Source organism: Halichoerus grypus, chromosome 9 (assembly GCF_964656455.1).
Source record: "Halichoerus grypus chromosome 9, mHalGry1.hap1.1, whole genome shotgun sequence".
Classification (NCBI taxonomy): Eukaryota; Metazoa; Chordata; class Mammalia; order Carnivora; family Phocidae; genus Halichoerus; species Halichoerus grypus.
The window spans coordinates 790177-808630 of NC_135720.1; the positions used below are offsets into that span (position 1 = coordinate 790177).

General features: G+C 47.2%; 1 protein-coding gene and 1 pseudogene across 4 annotated transcripts in view; one reads left to right on the forward strand and one right to left on the reverse strand.

Annotated features, from left to right (window-relative positions):
* Positions 1-18454, forward strand: part of WDR27 (WD repeat domain 27) — a 112852-nt gene that overhangs the window by 45689 nt on the left and 48709 nt on the right. Inside the window, exons 19-24 of one of the 4 annotated variants that reach the window (XM_078054453.1) lie at positions 249-370; positions 1312-1445; positions 5723-5820; positions 7406-7527; positions 16346-16443; positions 17622-17724. In XM_078054453.1, coding sequence (XP_077910579.1) covers positions 249-370; positions 1312-1445; positions 5723-5820; positions 7406-7527; positions 16346-16443; positions 17622-17724 — 677 coding nt within the window. Of the gene's footprint in view, positions 1-248; positions 371-1311; positions 1446-5722; positions 5821-7052; positions 7528-8176; positions 8652-16345; positions 16444-17621; positions 17725-18454 lie in introns of those variants that run through there. The other 3 variants (XM_078054454.1, XM_078054456.1, XM_078054455.1) reach the window with 3 other exon arrangements.
* On the reverse strand, positions 8661-10050 carry LOC118543376 (SWI/SNF-related matrix-associated actin-dependent regulator of chromatin subfamily E member 1 pseudogene; annotated as a pseudogene).

The following is an 18454-nucleotide window of genomic DNA, read 5'->3' on the forward strand; positions in this document are numbered from 1 at the left end:
GTGTTTCTACAGTTTATGTTCTTTCCAAGCACAGACGCACACATAATTTTGAGCTGCGTGTTTTAAACATGCATTTTGGAGTACCTCCTTCGCAAACCGTACTGAGCCTTTGAAGGAATCCTCGGGCTTTGGGCTCACTGCTGCCAGCATGGCTTGGGAACGCCTCTGGCCCGGCGATTTGCTCCCGGAGCAGCCGCGTTCTGCGGGGTCAAAGTCCCAGGGGCACCTGTGTTTGTGTCTTCCGTTAGGTCACGACGGGGCAGTGAGCGCCGTGTGCTGGAGCCATGACGGCCGGTGGCTGTTGTCTGCCTCCCGGGACGGGACGCTGCGGCTGTGGTCACTCCGTGGGGCGGAACTCGCGTTGTGTGCGGTAACGGGCCACCCCAGCGCTGGCTACGGGTTTCAGTGCCCAGCCCTGCGGCCCCCGGGCCGGCAGTCACAGAGGCGGGCCAGCGCCTTCATGGGGCCCGGGCTGGTACCCTCACCGGGAGCGTGGGAAACGGGTGAACCGCAGTTGCTACGCACACCCACGGTGGTCAGTGCGTCAGCATCTTCGTACGTGTGTGCGCGTGCGCACTCACACGTGTGTCATGCGCACACACGTGTGACAGCCGTGCACACACACGGACACGTGTGCACTCGCACGCACGCACCCTTACCTGTGAGCATTTCCACGCGCTTAGGGGAGACCGTTTGGAGACAACGGGAGAGACCAGAGGGCGGTGGTGATGACGTCACAGCTGAGGCGGGAGAGGGAGGTGACCACAGGGCCGCGCCCCCACGAGTCAGGTCGGGAGCGGGGGGACTGCAGATTGCCCACGCTGTGGTTAGCATTTACCTCCTGCGGGTGTTACTGTGGAAGGGGGATTGGGTCCTAGGAAGACTAGCCAGGAAGGGAAGTCCTCAGACCGGGGACTCCGGGACAAGGCGTTTGGGAGCAGCTTCAAGGGGACGGGTCTGTTTTAGGGCCGTTGCCACTGTCGTCTCCCACATGTCGCTGACGCCTCAGAACTGTGTTCCATGGTTAATATTTATCTTTAATAAAATTCTCACTACTTAATAGGCTCACTGCCAAGTATCAATTTTATTTTAAAGTTTTTAAATGGCTGGGATTCAAAATACTCATTACAGAAACATTTTAATCATGTGACATCTTTCAGAAGTAGTCGGGAAGAAGAAACAAAATGGTGAACCGGTTCTAAGGACGTGTGTCCACGTTTAGAGTGGATGTGTGGGTTGATAGGAAAGAGTCTCCGTGTGTGTCTTGTCTGCCTCTGTTACGTTGGCCGTGATTACTGATTTATGTTCCAGGGCAAAGATGTGTTTTCCAAGCCCGTTCGGTCTGCACAGTTTTATTACATAGACACTTTTATATTGTCGTCTTCGGGCCCCGAACTCCAGCTCCTCAAGTACCATGTCGACACTTGCAAGGATGAGATCCAAAGGTGCGTAGCCTGCTCTTCGGTTCCTTTCCCTCCATGGTCGGGGGGAGCCGTGTTTCCTACTGGGTCGTATGTAAATAGAGGGTTTTCATTTACACATGTTGTGCAAAATTGAATCACCTCACCGCAAGCTGCTGGTGAGAGCCGAGGGACGGGCTTCTCCCTCCTCAGAGCTCGTCTGCAGTGCCGCACGCGGGGGCCTTGGTGTGACGAGAGGCCCCGGGGCTTCGGAACATGGAACTCTTACCGTGGTTCAGCAATGCATCTGATCGATATTATGTGGGACGATCCTACTGTGTTTGTAGTGAAGTTAAAACAGGAAATGTTTCATACACACACGCACGTGCTAAATATACGGACGGAACACCTGTTCACAACTCCCTGTGCAAATGTTAACATTCGTTTTCAAATTTTTTAAAGAAATAAAACATTATGGGGGTAATTAGTGGCCTGCCTTCCTGGGCCAGTTCCCACCCCCTCTTTCCTCTGCTTTTTTTTTTCCTTACCATGGTAAGTGTAGCTACCATCTGTCACCTTCCAGGGTACCCAGTACTGTTCACTGTATTCCCTGTGCTGCACTCCCATCCCCGGGACCCATATGTCATAATCCCCCTCCCCTATTCTGCCCATCCCCCCACTGCCCCCCCGCCCCTCCCTCCTGCCAGCCACCAGTTTATTCTCTGTATGTATGAATCTGTTTCTGTTTTGTTGTTGTTATTCTTTTTTTAGGTTCCACATATAAGTGAGGTCATAGGGTATCTGTTTTTCTCTGACTTATTTCACTTAGCATAATACCCTCCAGGCCCATCCTTGTTGCACATGGCGAGGTCTCATCTGCTCTGATGGCCGATCAGTATTCCACCGTATATATATACACCTCATCTTCTTTATCCATTCGTCTGTCCGTGGACACCTGGCTGCTTCCAGTCTTGGCTGTTGTAACTTTCCTCGTGTTGAGATTGGTGTGTTTGCTTCCTATCCATGGTTTATATTTGCTAATGCAACACACCTTTCATAATAATCAGGATTCCGTTTCTGAGGTTTAGCCGTGCCTGTGAATGTGACTTCAGACTGTTCGCGGCAGCTGTTATGAAATTCTATACAACAGGTACGTGCCATAGCATCCTCACCCATCCTGTTGTTGCCGGAGATCCGGCTTCTTCCGACGCGCCCCGTGCTCTAACCAGTGCTGTGCTGGATTTCCTTGTGCACGTGTGGACGTGGGACCGTGCGGGGTGATTTCAGGCTCGTCTGCTCTGTGCCGGCAGCGAGCTGTGTGTTGTACACACAGTGAGGGTGGGTTTTGTCTTTCTCTGGAGGCTGTCTGTCCTTGTGTCCTCTCTGCAGGGGATGCCGTGCCGTCTTCCTTCCTATAACTAAGTACCTGATGGTAGTGTTTCATGTCAGCCTGGAGCTGAGCCGTCTGGAGGGAGGAGGCTCACAGGCTTGAGGACTGTGTGCCCTGCTGTCCTGCTGCTTTTCACTTGATGATTTCCAGGTAGCGGCTCTGGCTCCAGGCGTCACATCCATATTCTTACAGCAACATGAAGGGGGAGACCGTGCTGAAGCCGGCAGGCGGCGGACCCCTGGGAGCATCCCAGGCCCTTGGGGCTGGGACCTGCCTTAGGAACGTGCAGGCAGGGATTTGTCAGAATTTATAAACTGGGCAGATTGCTGCGAGACTTCCCTCACCCATCAGACGCGTGGTGTCACCCCCACATCAGCGCGTCTGTGCTCTTACTGTGGGGCGCGTGAGTTTGAATGGGCTCGTGTTTCTGGAGTCTGAGCGCAGGGTCTGTCTTGCGAGTCACTGTGGGTTCTGTTTCATCCCCGGTCCCTTGTGCCCATGGGGAGATCTGTGGGCAAGTTTTCAGCTTAGTAGCCTTATTGGGTAGCTTTTTAAGTGTGAAGGAGGAACACACATGGCAGGTGCCCTCGGATCTCAGCCAGAAGATTGGCTTACTCTTAGGTCAGCCACTTGGCCAAGAAACATGTGCTGAGGCCAGGATGGATTTGGCTCAGGTGTGATGTATCCATGGGGTCCCAGCTGCTCCTGAGCAGGACGCGGGCACCGTGGCCGAGCAGACAGCAGAGTGCCCAGGGCTCCCTGTGGCATTACCCCTGCAGCCTCCTGGCCCCTGTCTCCCGAGGCTACGGTGTGGCATCATGTGCCTGCTGCGTCTTACTAGCCTGCTTTCCACTGGTGTGAGTTTGGGGCCAGGTATTAGGAACTGAATGGTTACTGGTTTTTGCAAGCCTGGTGTTTTTAATGTCTTCACATTTTTGATAATGCAGTTCCTTGGGAAGAAGTACTGTGTTTGCAGACTACTTCCGGTCCAGCAGCCAAAGCTGGGGCGTGGAGATGGCCTTCACGCCGGATTCCCTCCAGGCTGGCCTTGCACGTGCTTAACATGGCCCTTTGCAAGCGGTCTGACCCTCCAGTGGGTGGTCGTGTGCAACCTGGGCGGCCTCACCTCCTTCTGTCTGGGGAGATGCCCCATGGAGGTTGTTGGAGAAAGGCCCTTCCCCAGGCCTGCTGCTTGCTTGGGCTACGGCTGCCTTCCCCACTTAAACGCCCCCATCAGCTAGGGGTGGGGACTCTTGGAAACTGGCAAGGCTTCAGAGGATGCGACGCCAAACCTCACACAGGCCGCAGGCATGAGCGCCCCTCAGCAAAGCTGTCTGTCCCTCGGGCAGGGCTTCTGCTGGCCCCGTCAGCGCTTGCCTTGGCCCTTCTCCCCTGCCCATCCCTTCCCTCTGAGCTGAAATGGGCACGTGGCCCACTATGTCACATGAATACCTGTGCCTTAAACGGGGACTGTCCCTTCCCCCGTCCCACCTCACCGCCATGCCCTGTGATTTCAGCTGTGTGCGTTCTCCCTTGGCTTGCGTGATCTTTCTGACGTGCCTCTCCTGGTCTGTGGTGTCCGCAGAGCTTCTCCGTGGCTCTCTCGATGAAACGGCTGCTTTCTGCTCCATGAACCACCTACTGTATGATCCGTGCAGTTTTTCAGCAGGAATAATTTGTGGGATCTTTGCATTGTCACTGAGCTTCCCTTCAAACCTCTCCTGCGACGCAGCTCCATCTGTCCCTCGAGTCTGTGTGGGTGACCCCCACATCGCCGTTGCCCCAGGACCTGCTGAGTCACGACTCTGGATGCCCATCTCTGTGCCTCCCCTGCATATATGGCCCCAGGCCCCCATGCAGCACTCACCCCCTGTGGAAGGTACAGGTTGATGGACTGCTCATCCTCCATCTCAGCGCCCAGCAGGCTCAAGACACGGAGCCCTCCCGGTGCTTTGCGCCATCCTGCACCTGCTCCTGCCCCCCTGGGCCACCCCCAGAGATCTCCCCTGGGCCTCCCTGGGCCAGGATCACATTGTAAGATTGCTAGCGGGTTCCTTTCCTTTATAAAATTATTGTTAGGGATTCTTGAGGTCGTATGTTTATTAAACCAATACTAACTGCTTATGTTACCCTTTAGAAAATATTAACAACATTTGTGTTAATGGAAATATAGATAATTTATAACCGGTTGGAAGTCTTCTTAAGTATACATAATTATTTTAGAATTAGGAGAAAAATTTGCTTTCTCATAGACAGGAATGAATTATTTGGGGATTTATATGATATTTTTTCATGAAGTTTTCTTTCTTTTTTTAAAAAAATTTTTTTTTATTATGTTATGTTAATCACCATACATTACATCATTAGTTTTTGATGTAGTGTTCCATGATTCATTGTTTGTGCATAACACCCAGTGCTCCATGCAGAACGTGCCCTCCTCAATACCCATCACCAGGCTAACCCATCCTCCCACCCCCCCTCCGCTCTAAAACCCTCAGTTTGTTTCTCAGAGTCCATAGTCTCTCATGGTTCGTCTCCCCCTCCGATTTCTCCCCCTTCATTCTTTCTCTCCTGCTATCTTCTTCTTTTTTTTTTTTTCTTAACATATAATGTATTATTTGTTTCAGGGGTACAGGTCTGTGATTCAACAGTCTTGCACAATTCACAGTGCTCACCATAGCACATACCCTCCCCAGTGTCTATCACCCAGCCACCCCATCCCTCCCACCCCACCCCCTTTTCATGAAGTTTTCTTAAAGGAAAATTTAGAGTTTCCGAAAGGAAAATTAAGGTAGCTGACTTATTCCTTCGATGTTATAAAATATAATTATTCAGTAATATGAAAACTTTCTTCATATTCAGCTTTTTAATGGTAGAATGCTTAATTGTGGGAGAGAAACAGAAAGATCAATTATCTTTATTTTTCTTTCAGATATAAACAGAAGAGTAGGTGCAAATGTGTCTTCAGGCTTCCTATGACTGGTATGACAGAGATTACCAGTTTATCAGCTGTAAACGACTTCTATTCCTGTATCCTTGCCTCTGCTCTTGGTTTTCACATCCTGAGCGTCACCCTCCCAGCAAGAGCGTCTGCCGAGGGCCCAGGCTGCAGGCGCCATGCTGAGCACCAGGACTCAGGGAGCTCACATCTTCTGCATAATTATATGTGTAGTGATTTCATCTCAGTGGTGAAAAGAGCTTCAGAGGAAAACTAGACGTGGATGCAACAGAGCATATGACATACATACAACAGAGCATCTAACCCAGTATTTCTGGCCTGTAGTTTATTGTATAATATGTAGTAATTTAGTACTTTTTAAAAATGAACTGCTACACGTATGGTGGGTGGTAGCCTTCCATTAATGGAAGTTTGCCCCAGCTCTGTGGAGGATGGCAGAAGTTACAGCCATAATGCTGAAGATGAAATTGAGTCTAAAGTTTATTTTTTTATTTTTATTTTTTTTTAAAGATTTTATTTATTTATTTGAGAGAGAGAGAATGAGAGACAGAGAGCACGAGAGGGAAGGGGATCAGAGGGAGAAGCAGACCCCCCACCGAGCAGGGAGCCCGATGTGGGACTCGATCCCAGGACTCCAGGATCATGACCTGAGCTGAAGGCAGTCGCTTAACCAACTGAGCCACCCAGGCGCCCCTAAAGTTTATTTTTTGACTTTTTTTGGCTAGCATCATCCCTTTTAATTAAAAGCATCGATTTTGATTTATTTAGAAGAAAAGCCCTGATCTTTAGGAATTCATCTTATAAAATTTTAAGTTATTCAGAGGTCTAAGTTATGTTCTTTTGAAGAGTTTTATAGTTGAAATTTCAGAAGGACTGATATAAGGTATTAGAGGTTCTAGTGTATTTTAATTAGAAATGTGATATTTTTATGCTAGACCCTTTGGCTACACACACAACACAACACTTAGCAGAAATGTGTCCTTCTGAGTATTCTGGCCTTGAATGGTGGTTTCTGCATATTTCAGTGTTAGCACTGGGTTTATTATCAAATCTGATAATCTTTCTACCATATTATTTTTATTACCATTCTATTGATGACAGTGTTCTGGGCTGAACATGGGAGGTTGGATAGTTCTGGTGGTCACATGAACCCTAAGTTCATCAACTGCCGCTCTTGTCCCACGTGTAGAAGTGAGCGATGCTTGGCCAGTGGTATGCCATGTGGGAGTTGTGTGCTCTCGTGCGGCCGGCTCTGGGCGGCACTGTCCACGCTTATGGTTGCATTGCCTAATTTTACCTTCAGACCTGTCTTCTGAGCTCAGTACCCGTAGATTCAGCTGCCGTTCCATCTCTTGATTGGGGCATTTCCTGGACACCTCAAACCCCATTTCACTGAAGTTAGACCTCTGGGCCTCCCGCCTGGGGGTGTGTAGCACCTGGGTCTGCCCTTGTCCACGGCCCAGCAGCTCCTGCCAGATGCCCAGGACCAGAGGGGGAAACGGGGCTGTGAGCACAGCTTCTGTGGAGCTTCGGGCGTCGTAGCCGCAGTCATCCTGTGTGTCTTCCGGTGCATCCCAAAAGTACTAACAGAATACGCGGGGCTGCTCATTCCCGGTGATGGACCGTTGAGAGGAGTTCCCTAACTGAGTCATGCAGATCTTGTGCTCACAGCTGGCCGGAACAGGACTCTGGAAGTTTTTGACCTCAATGCAGGTCGCAGCGCAGCCACAATCGTAGAAGCCCATCCACGGCCTGTCCACCAAATCTGCCAGAATAAAGTGAGTGAGCTGTCGACAGCACATATCATTTGTAAAATTGTATGTCTAAGCATTTGACTCGTACAAATGCCCGATGCAAGTTTGTACCAGTGCTACCAAATTCAATGCTAATTTTTAGTTATCAGTTTTCTAAGCCTTGATGTTTGACCTTAGAAGATAGTTTAATATCATATGGAATGTTAATTTTTGTACTTTGGTCTTTGATTGTTTCATGGGCCTATTTTTCAACTTTACTAGTAATGCATTCACACTTAAAACTTGATGGAGGGTTTGGGTGTTTCAGACACTAAAGGATTGAGTGAGTCATGTAGATCCTCCTGGAATGTGAAGCAGCCTTCAGAAATCAATAGTTTTTCTTTTTAAGAAGTACCTACTCTGTTTTGATGGAGTAGTACTTTAAAACTACCCACAGCTGAGGGTTACAGACTCGAGATTAGAGGAGGTGCTGTTTTGACGAATTCATTGTCTCATAGTTTAGTTTAAAAGACACTTTGCAAGCCAAAAGGCATCTAAGACATTGTGAACAAAACTTCTGTTTTTAAGACTGCAACTACTTTTGATATATTTGGAATGACTTTATGATGTCTTCTGAAATCTGCATTATGATTTCAAGGGAATCATTGTTCTTTGTTTTCTGGGTTTTTTTTAGAGGGAGGGAGGGGCAGAGGGAGAGAGAATCCTAAGCAGGCTCCACCCCTACCGTCACCACCATCACCACCATCACCAACACTATCATCACCACCATGATCACCATCATCACCAGCATCATCCCCACCATCATCATCATCACCACCATCACCACCATCACCAACACTATCATCACCACCATGATCACCATCATCCCCACCATCATCATCATCACCATCATCATTTTTTGTGTATGGAAAGTGGTTTGTCAACATTTCCATTATAAATCCCTATTTTCTTTTTCTTTTATTTGTTCTGTTCTTTATTTCTTTCTCGGATTTATCACAGAGCCATGAAAACTTCATCTAGATGAAACTTGGTATGAAAATCTGAAAATCTCAGTCTGATAGTTGTTTTTTCCATTTGGTTCCATATTTGTTTTAAATTGTTTCAGCTGGTTAAATTGGAAATACAAAATACAGTTTTGGAGTTTTAAATGCTTTTTTTTTTTTTTTTTAAACTCAAAAAACATCTTTTTTTTTCATTTAAAAAAGTATTTAGAACACATAAAACAAGGCAACATTTATTCTTTCTTCTCGTCTTCCGGCGCGGGGTCTGCGGGTGGCTCCTCCACTGTGGCACTGTTGCTCTCTGAGCTGGTGTTACTGTCACTGGTCCCCTCCTCAGCCATACTGTCCACCCCCTCCTGCCCGCTCTCCTTGTCCTCAGGAGTAGATGTGCCTTCTTCACCATTCTGTTGGCTTTCCGTTGCTTCTTCAAGGTGTGTCTCCTCTGTCTCCATCGGGATGCTCTCGTCGTCCTTCTCCTCGCTCTTACTAGCAGCTTGCTCTTCCTCAGGAACCATGCTGCTCTGACTGTGTTCAGCTTGCTCTGCGGCTTCTTTCTCTCTTTCCTCCTGCCGTTTTCGAGCCTGTTCCTCTGCCTGTGCAATTTCAGCGGCAATTTTTTCCATGTCCACTTCGACTTTCAAACCGCACAACCTTTTAAGTTCATTGTTAAATGAATCTGTGCTTTCCAGGAATTTCCTCTTCTTTTCCTGGTGTCGCTCCTCTATTTGAAGAAGTTCAGCTTCTAGTTTTCACTGATGAACCATAAGGACTGGACCTGTCGTTTGAGGACCTGCATTCTAGCTGTTGTGACAATTGACCGGACGTCTGGCACCACACTCTCACTAAGGATTTCACTGATGAGGCGGCGGTTTCTCTGGAAACGGGCGGTGGCTGTGTGCTTCATTGAGAAGCCATCATCATAATCGTCTGGATCTTCAGCAGGCTGAATGCTCATGTACGGTTCTCCTTTCTCCATGCGAGACTGTCTCTGTCGACTTTCTTCCTCTAAAGCAGTTTCTGCACGACTTTTTGCATTTATGTAAGCAAGGTATGCGGGGGAATTATGATAGGCCTTCATAGATTCATTGTACTCTATCTTTTCTGCTTCGTATTCGTTTAAATATTCTTGTTTTTCTTCATCAGTGAGATCTCGCCACATGCCACCAATAATCTTGCCAATCTCCCACAACTTTAGGTCAGGGTTGGAAGCTTTTACTTGGTCCCAGACCTTTCTGCTGCACCTCATGTAGGGCATCAGCAGCTTATCTGGTGGCTTTGGGGGTTTTGGAATCGTAATACCAGAGGATGCCGTGACCCGGCTGTTGGTGCCCGGGTTCCCTCCCAGCCTGTAGTTGTTGTAGGCGAGATGACTGCATGGATTGTATCCCACAAACCCTGGTGTGCTGGGCATTTGTGTTGCAGGAGCTGGGGTGGGAGGTGGGGCATAAGATGGTCTTTTTGACATTTTGGAAGATTAAGTTCTCAGTTCCTTAAGAATGAATCTGAGACACCGTGGGCAGAAAAAGCCAAATGCTTTTTACTTATAAAAAACAAAACCCTAGTTTTAAAATAATGGTAAAGATAATTCTTTTGAACTAAACAATTTTCTCATATTTTCAAAAGAAGTCATTTCATTTTGAAAAACGATGTGATGCTGTTTTTTCTGACATCTTGGGATTTTCTGTTTCCAGCCCTCTGTTCCCATTTCATGGTAGAAGACTTTTAAACCTTTTGCATTCCTTACTTTTCTCTGTTGCAGAGATTAAATAAGATAATGCAGGTAAATCTCTTAACATATTCTCAGTTCATTAAATGACAACCATTCTTCCTGTTTCTTTAAATATAAATTTATGAAGGTTGGTGGGCGTTGCCTTAAAAAGTCTCTCTTCTCTGGTGCACCTGATTTCACACAATCCCTTTGTTCCTGTGAGTGTTAAGGATAAATGCTCGAGAATTTGCTACTTGCAGTAGAAGATCAGAAGCTGAAGTAAGAAATTGCTTTCAAAGAAACTGTAACACAGAGGTGGTAGGTGTGGACCTGGGTCATATTTACGCAGAGCTGACTGTGGCGAGTGCTGTCACATGAGATGAGAGTGTGGCTGCGGTCAGGAGGACAGTCATTGTGTCCTGGGAAGACTGGAGAAGGCTGCATTTGACGGGGACTCCACCTTGTCACATACTATCAGACAGAACTTGATTTTAGGAGGGTTGTGAAGATACATAAAACAGACAGGTTGCCTTAGCCCAAGCAGTTAGTGAGTTTGGGCTAAGAGCCAGGTGGTTCCCGTGCCCCGTGTGTCCTCACAGCCTGACTCCCATATGTAAACCCACGGCATGAACACCACGAGTGTGCCCAGCACTGCCTGGTCAGCACCCCCTGTGCACTCTGTCCGTCCGTCCTTCTGCCCTTGCCGCCACCCCAATCTGCTGTCTCCACAAGGGTCTTCCTCAACCCGTCACACTCCCACTGCTAAATACAAGTGACCATCTCAGTGTCTTCCTTCAAATCCCTCGAGGTTCCCAGTAACTCTTGGGATAGAATCAGACTTGGCCTGCAGGCCCTTGGGGCTCTCCTGTCTCATCCCTCTGTGGACTTAGGTCTCAGGCTGGGCTTGTGCGGGAACCTGGGTTGCTAGGCCCAGGCCCTTTTCTTGTGCCATAGATGGCTTCTGTGGGATGCATTGAGCTCTGGCGACGTTTAGCTCCTGGGGGGCACTCCCCAGGACAGGAGGAGGCATCCCCCAGTGTTTGCCGTCACACTCTTACAGGTGCACACGCCATAGCTCATGTGTGCTGCGTGCTCCCACGTGCCGGACATGATGTGCTGAGCGTGCATGAACTCTGTCCCCAGAGAACCCTAATGCATGGATGTGGGAGCCGAGACACGCAGCGCCAGTTCCCTGAGCTGCGTCAGCAGTGATTGTGCGTCTGGCCACAGAGCTCCCGGTCCAAACCCCAGTGGGGCGCTGTGGTCTGGGGGCCTCCGTGCTGCCTCTCTGTGTCCAGGCTTGGGGCTTCCCCACATCCTGATAACGAGCCCACTGAGCAGAATTGTGATCCTGTCACTCCACGCCTGCAACACTTCACCACGGCGAGCTCTTGGGGGATGGCTGAGACCGAGCATCCCGGTGCCTGCCCCTTTGTCCTCACCACTCTTGTGGCCTGGACCAGATGAGGACATGCAGGCACACACCTGTGCACACGTGTGTATAGGTGCGTGCACACACATGTATGTGTGGGTGTGTGAGCATGTGTTTATCCATGTGCGCACGCATGTGTGTGTATGCATATGCATTAGCCTAGTAACGAATTCATCTAAATGTATCTGTCAGCGAGTCTGCACCTGGCGCCGTCCTGAGCCCTGGGGTACGTGTGTGCAGGAGTGAATTGGTACCCTTCTACGGAAAGAAGTGGGTTCCCACAGCATCACATACCCTGTGGGGGACCCTCTCTGAGCAGGTGAGGCGGGCCGCAGGTCCATGGGGTACGGGAGGGAGCCAGGCGTGCCTTGGGAGGGCAGCGTTCAGGCCACGTGGTGAAGCCCAGGTGCGGGTTGTAGTCTCGGCGCCAGCCGGGCTTTATTCCAGGTACAGGGCAGCCGTCGTGAAGGCTGAGCGGGAAGGTGAGGGACGCACGGGTGCCTGCGTGGGTGTGCGTGCGGGAGGGGCCCAGACATGGAAGTAGCGAGTGCGCCCCGTGGTTCCGGCTGGAAGGCCAGCCCTGGGGAGGACACTGGTGCTCTGCAAACGTGTGGCGCTTTGTGAGTCCCCGCGGTGGAGGGGCAGGCTGGCGAGGGAGGAAGGGCTGTGCTCCCGAGCAGCAGCCCAGCTTGCGTGGATGCCGGCCCCCGGCGGGCGCTGCGCCCACAGCTGCTGCCCCGGCGCACGGCTGCTCCTTCAGCGGCAGGTGGCTTCCCGGGCCGTCCGCTCAGGACCTGCCGCGGCCCCGCCGCCTGCCCGGACCCCGGCTCTGGCGGATGCGGGAGAGGCTTGGGGCCCCGGCAGTGCCGGTGCGCGTGGGCAGGGGCTTACGACGTAGCCTGTTTTCGGGCGCCGTGTCAGGCTGGAGGTGGCCCTCCTGAAGGATGTGCGGGTCTCTGCGTTTTGGGGGCCCTAACGGACTCCTGGGCAGCTTCTCCCCAGACACACAGTGTCGACAGCATTGTCAGCGGCCGGCGCAAGGCCACTGTGGTGACGGGATGGCCTTCCCTCCTCGGGGACACGGTGGCCACCCCGTAGGTCCCTCTCACAAAACCTCTCGTCGTTACGGGTTTTCGTGCATTTGCTTAGGAAACTGCTTAAAGTTTTTTCTCCATTAAGTAGCAGCGTATGTAATGACCAAACAGTAGCCCGATCTACCTCAAATTGATGTGGCCTTCCAGTGATGACTGTGATATTTTGGGGATCATTGTGGTGTGCTCTTGGATGAGAGGTGTTGTATTAGGAAAAATAGTCCTGAGGTTTTTTACTGGTAGAATAACTGGTTTTACTTCCTGAAAATACACTTCTGAATGGTGTATGGTGGGAGGGAAGGGAAGGAGTGTAAGGTTCCAGACGCTTACACTGTGTTCTAATAGCTTGTTTTTCTAAAGTTCTCTTAAATTTTTGTTCAGTTGCACAACATACATCAAAGTGTTCTGACCAACCGCAGCCGTATGGGAGCTGCTACCCAGCAATGCTCATGTAACACAAATCCTAACTGGCCCGAATGCCGTATTTCCAGTAAAACATAAAATAGATCATTCCGAAGTCACACACCAGTAATGCTCTTTTGCAAGCATCCCACGCACAGTCTGAAAACCACCTCTTCTGGGGATTGCCCCGCGATCGTTGTTGGAGAAGCAGACTGTCTAATTTTATCACATTCACAAGAGTACATCAAAAATTGAGCGCCATATTTTCCTATTTTTAAATTGTGTTATATCATTAAGTGGTTTATTTTTACAATGAAAATACATAAATCTTTTATGATTTACTGATCTCTTTAAAAATCATAGCTATTGTTTTTTCTTTATATATAATGAAAACTTGACTATTACTTTTTTCTACGCCTGAATAAGATATATGCATTTTTATGATGTAAATACACAATGCTATATAGCTAATTTGAATTGAAAAATTAAATATGTAATGGTTTAAATAGTTTTCTAATGAAAACATTTCATCACACAGAAAACTTTAGGTTTTCAGCAATAATGGTCAGTGAAATCCATATGATTGCCTTAAGATATATTACTTTATTATCTTTAGATCTTGTATTTTTTTTTTTAAAGAGATGAAATGCTTGTGGGGACAGACACAATTCTGCTCTGTATGTTTCTGTCTCCTTTGATTACCACAACTGAATTTGGTGTGACTCTTTCCCAAGTACGCATCAAAATACGTTCTGGACTGTGTGATGGCAGCAAACTGTTTGTATCTCTGCGCTACCTGATTTTTATTCACATTGTAGGAATGAATTTAACCCATCTTTACGCCTTTGCAGTGTGTGCAGTGAAGCCTATGAATTTCCCTCTGAGTCCCGCTGTAACTGCCCTGCACTGCTTGCGGCAGGTGCTGTTTTTATTATTCAGTAGTAAACATTTTCTAATTCCCATTAGGACTTTTTTTAACCTAGACTTTATTTAGATGTGTGCTTTTAGGCTTCTACATGTGTGAGCTTGTTTTTGGTAAACTTTCTGTTACTGATTTCTAATTTTATGGCATTGTGTTTGGAGCACGTGATCTATATGGCACTGATTGTCTTCTACCTGTTGCGATTTTTGTATCTATTGAGAAACTTGGCTGTGTGGTTGATTTTTATGAGTATCATATATGTGTGCGTGAAAAGAATATGTTCTCACCCACCACTGGGTACGTGTTTGCATAGGTGTCTATTGACCCAACCTTATTTATTGTATTCAAATTATTCAGGTTTCCTAATTTTTTGTACTCTCGATTATTTTTTTTTAATTAGAGAAATGTATTAATACCTCTCCCTGTGATTGTAATCTTGTCAATTTCTTCTTATAATTCTATTAATCTTTGCTCCGTATAATTACAGGCTGTGTAACTGGGCATATTTAAGTCAGACTTCTTACGTTTTCATTGCAGTGTTCCTTTTATAATATCTATAAACTATTTTTAATGAGGTCTTATTTGCCTTGTATCTATTTTTTCTAGTACTTTTGCAATCAATCTTGCCTTCTTTTATTTAGTATATGCTATTTTTCTCCCACCCTTCACATTCAGCCTTTAAAAGTGATTTTTTAAAAAAATTTTATTTATTTATTTGAGAGAAGAGAGAGAAAGAGAGCATGAGTGAGGGGGAGGAGCAGTGAGAGAGGGAGAGGCAGACTCCCCTCTGAGCAGGGAGCCTGATGTGGGGCTCAGTCCCAGGACCCTGGGACCATGACCCGAGCTGAAGGGCAGACGCTCAACTGACTGAGCCACCCAGATGCCCCTAAAAATGATGTTTTAAGTGTTTTTCTTGAAATCCAACTAAGAATCTCTTCTTTTTTTTAACTTGTTGAGTTTAGTCTGTTTATAACTGGTATGCTTACTCACACATTTGATCTTATTTTGTGCATTCTCTTCTACATTAAAAAAAAAAAAAACTTCTGTATTTTCTATTTATCATGGATTTTCTTTGCTTGTTCATTTCTTCTTCCTTAGCCTCAATTGGATTGATTGAAAAAAGGTTTTAATTCTCTTTTTATCCCTGTGAATGCTTTTGGTTTTTTACTGGTTAACTTCAAGAAACTAGCAATGTTGTAAGGTATTGTAACTCTGCCTTTCTGTTAAACTCGATCTGTGTCTCATTCCTAGACTCAGTGCCTTGCAAAGTGCTCAGTGTTTAGTGGATGATCTCTGGGTGTTTGTTGGATGTCTGTTGAATTGTTTGGATGGTATGAGTTATCAAGGTGTCTTGACCTTGTGCTCGTTTGTGGACTGCTAAGCTATGTTGAATTGGTAGCTGGGTGACTATGAGTGGATTCCTCTGTGTCGTGTTTCTCACCTGAAATGGGTATAAAATAGTTTACATCTCATAAGTTTGTTAAGAGGATGAAATGTTCAGTGTTTAGAATGCTGTTGGCACAGATTTAAGACTCTCTCTGTTAGTTTGCTATTGAGTCTATGTACACCTTCATTTCCTATTTGTAACAGAAGAACAGCCTCGAGGTATGTACACACTGTGAGGGTACGTGCTTTCAGATGTACTTCAGTATATTTTTCTTAATAATTTGGATATTCTTGGCATGGAAGGAAGATGGACATTGTTATGAAACATAATTATATAATGTTTGGGTCCAAAAACGGTTCTGTAGGTGGAGTGCAGTTCAGCTCCTTCCAGGAGATATTTTAAGTCGCTGCGGCCTTCCTTCTGACTGCAGCATGAGGGGAGGTGATGATCAGATCAGAGGCAGGTCCTCAAAGGGACCCCAGCCAGGGACTGCACGGAGGCCTTAGGGTTTGATAACTGGCAGATTAATAATTGACCTCAAACTTCAAATGCCCCATTCAGGGCATCTTTCAGATAATTTATTGAAGATGGATTATGATCTATATTTAAAAATAAATTCTGGTATATTCATATTGTAGTCTTTTGATCTTTTATTGTACTTTTATAACTCTTGGTGGCATTTCATATATAGAAAACATACACTTCCTAAGGTCAAAATGTACCATTAGTAATTATTCATAAGGAAGTTTTTGGAGGCCAATTCTGAAATTGTTATAAATAAGAAAAAACCTCGTGTCAATTTCTTACTTTGGATTCACTGTTGTTAGATAGCCTCAGTATAATGTTTATTAATTCCGCCTTTAAAGAACACATCTTGTTTCCTCCCCTTACAATCCTAGGGATCATCATTCACGACCCAGCAGCACCAGCTTTATAACCTTTTCGCCACCACAGCCACTGGGGATGGCATAAAGCTGTGGGACATGCGAACCCTGAGGTAAGGCCCGCCCTGGCCTGCAGGGGGCGCACGAGACATGCTTCTGTTAACAGCTCCTGAGGCATGTGGCCTTAGTGTCTGTAAACTCAGTTTGATCTTTTTTCCGAATACAACAAGGTTGTGGTGAACCTACTCATGCTGAGCCATCTAAGAAGAGTATGATTTATACACAGAACAGGTCACACCAATTTGGAATGTTAACGTAAAAGGTGCTGGTCTTTGCTAGGCTTGTGCCTTGTGACCCCTGAGGGTCAGATATGCACAGGGAGGTAATGAGATGCTCATAAACTACAGTGATGCAAATGCATATATGTGTATGTTCCTGTTCTCTAAAAAAGATAATTCTGTTATGGGGAATAATCACTAAATATATAACGTAGATAAAAAAGTATCATCAATATTTGTGCGTATGCACACTTACAGATGGCAAGGGCAGAATGAACAGTGTCTCTGCTCTCCTCTGTAATCGCTGAGCGAATATAAAAGCCCCTCTGATGTGTGAGGGCGTGTTCCCTGAGCCCTCTCCAGGTGGGGCTCTGTTTGGCATCGTGGACCCCCTGGAGCCCAGCCATGTGCTGGTCAGCGCTTGCGAAGGCTCTCCTTGGGCGGCTCTGGCCATCCCCAAATAGGAGATTTTCTCGGGAAAACCAGCATCAATAAACAGGTTGTATATAACACTTTGTAGCGGCACCAGCCTTGTTAGAGTGTTGCACCTCCCAGAAGTCTTTGAATCACTGATCCAAATAATTTATCATTTGAAAATGTTTGTTCTATATTTTTAAAGATCTTCAGAATGACCTGCTTGCCTTTAATTACTCACACGTGAGCATGCTATCTCAGTGCTGGTTTGCTCATTGTTGGGAAGACAGGCTACAAGTCAGTGTCTTTGCCCTAATTTGTGTTAAAAATAAAAAATCAGGGCGCCTGGGTGGCTCAGTTGGTTAAGCGACTGCCTTCGGCTCGGGTCATGATCCTGGAGTCCCGGCATCGAGTCCCGCATCGGGCTCCCTGCTCGGCGGGGAGTCTGCTTCTCCCTTTGACCCTCCTCCCTCTCATGCTCTCTGTCTCTCATTCTCTCTCTCTCAAATAGATAAATAAAAAAATCTTAAAAAAAAAAATAAAAAATAAAAAAAATAAAAAATCATTTTTTTCTCCTGATGTTTCTTTCTTTCCTATAGATGCGAGCGCTGTTTTGAAGGACATCCAAACCACGGATACCCATGTGGGATTGCTTTCAGCCCTTGTGGACGCTACGTGGCTTCTGGCGCGGAGGACAGACATGTAAGTGCTGCCGCGGTGTGTCGGTTGGTCTTCAGTCATGAGACCCTAGACTCATTCTTGTGGGAACTGGTTAATGTTGTCGCACATGAGGATAAAAATCTGTTTTAATGAGAATAATGTGTGCGCCATGAAAGACCCTCATGCATTAATTTTGGTGAGGCATGATTATTTTAAACCCCAGTCACATGTTAGTTTATTTCTTTATTCATTTATCAATCATTGCACAAATTGCCTCCCATGTAGGAATTGCTGCATGCTGCATTTTCTGTGAATCACCAGATAACAACACTAATGAGTAAAATACCAGATCAAAGTATTTAACTGGGAGTGTTCCTTTTTGGTATCTTAGGGAACAATGTACTTATTTTATTATTATTATTTTTAACCTTCCAAAGAAATGCCTTTATTTATTCACAGGGCTTAGGAAGGGAAAAGGCTCTAGAAAAAGGGAATTTCAGAATAGGCCCTGGTGCAGGGAGGACTTGGCAGGGTCCAGGCTGCCGTCTCCTGTGCTTCCTGGTGGTCACTGCCTGGTCGTGAGGACGTCCCGCATCTCTCGGTGGCCAGTTTGGGCCCCAGTGAGTGGCCCTGATGACTTCTCAGCCCCCGCCCAGCCCCCCCAGATCAGCCCCCCCCGTCAGCGCCCCTGCCCAGCCCCCGTCCAGGCCCCCCGCCCAGCCCCCCGTCCAGCCCCCGTTCAGCCCCCCCCGCCCAGCCCCCGCCCAGTCCC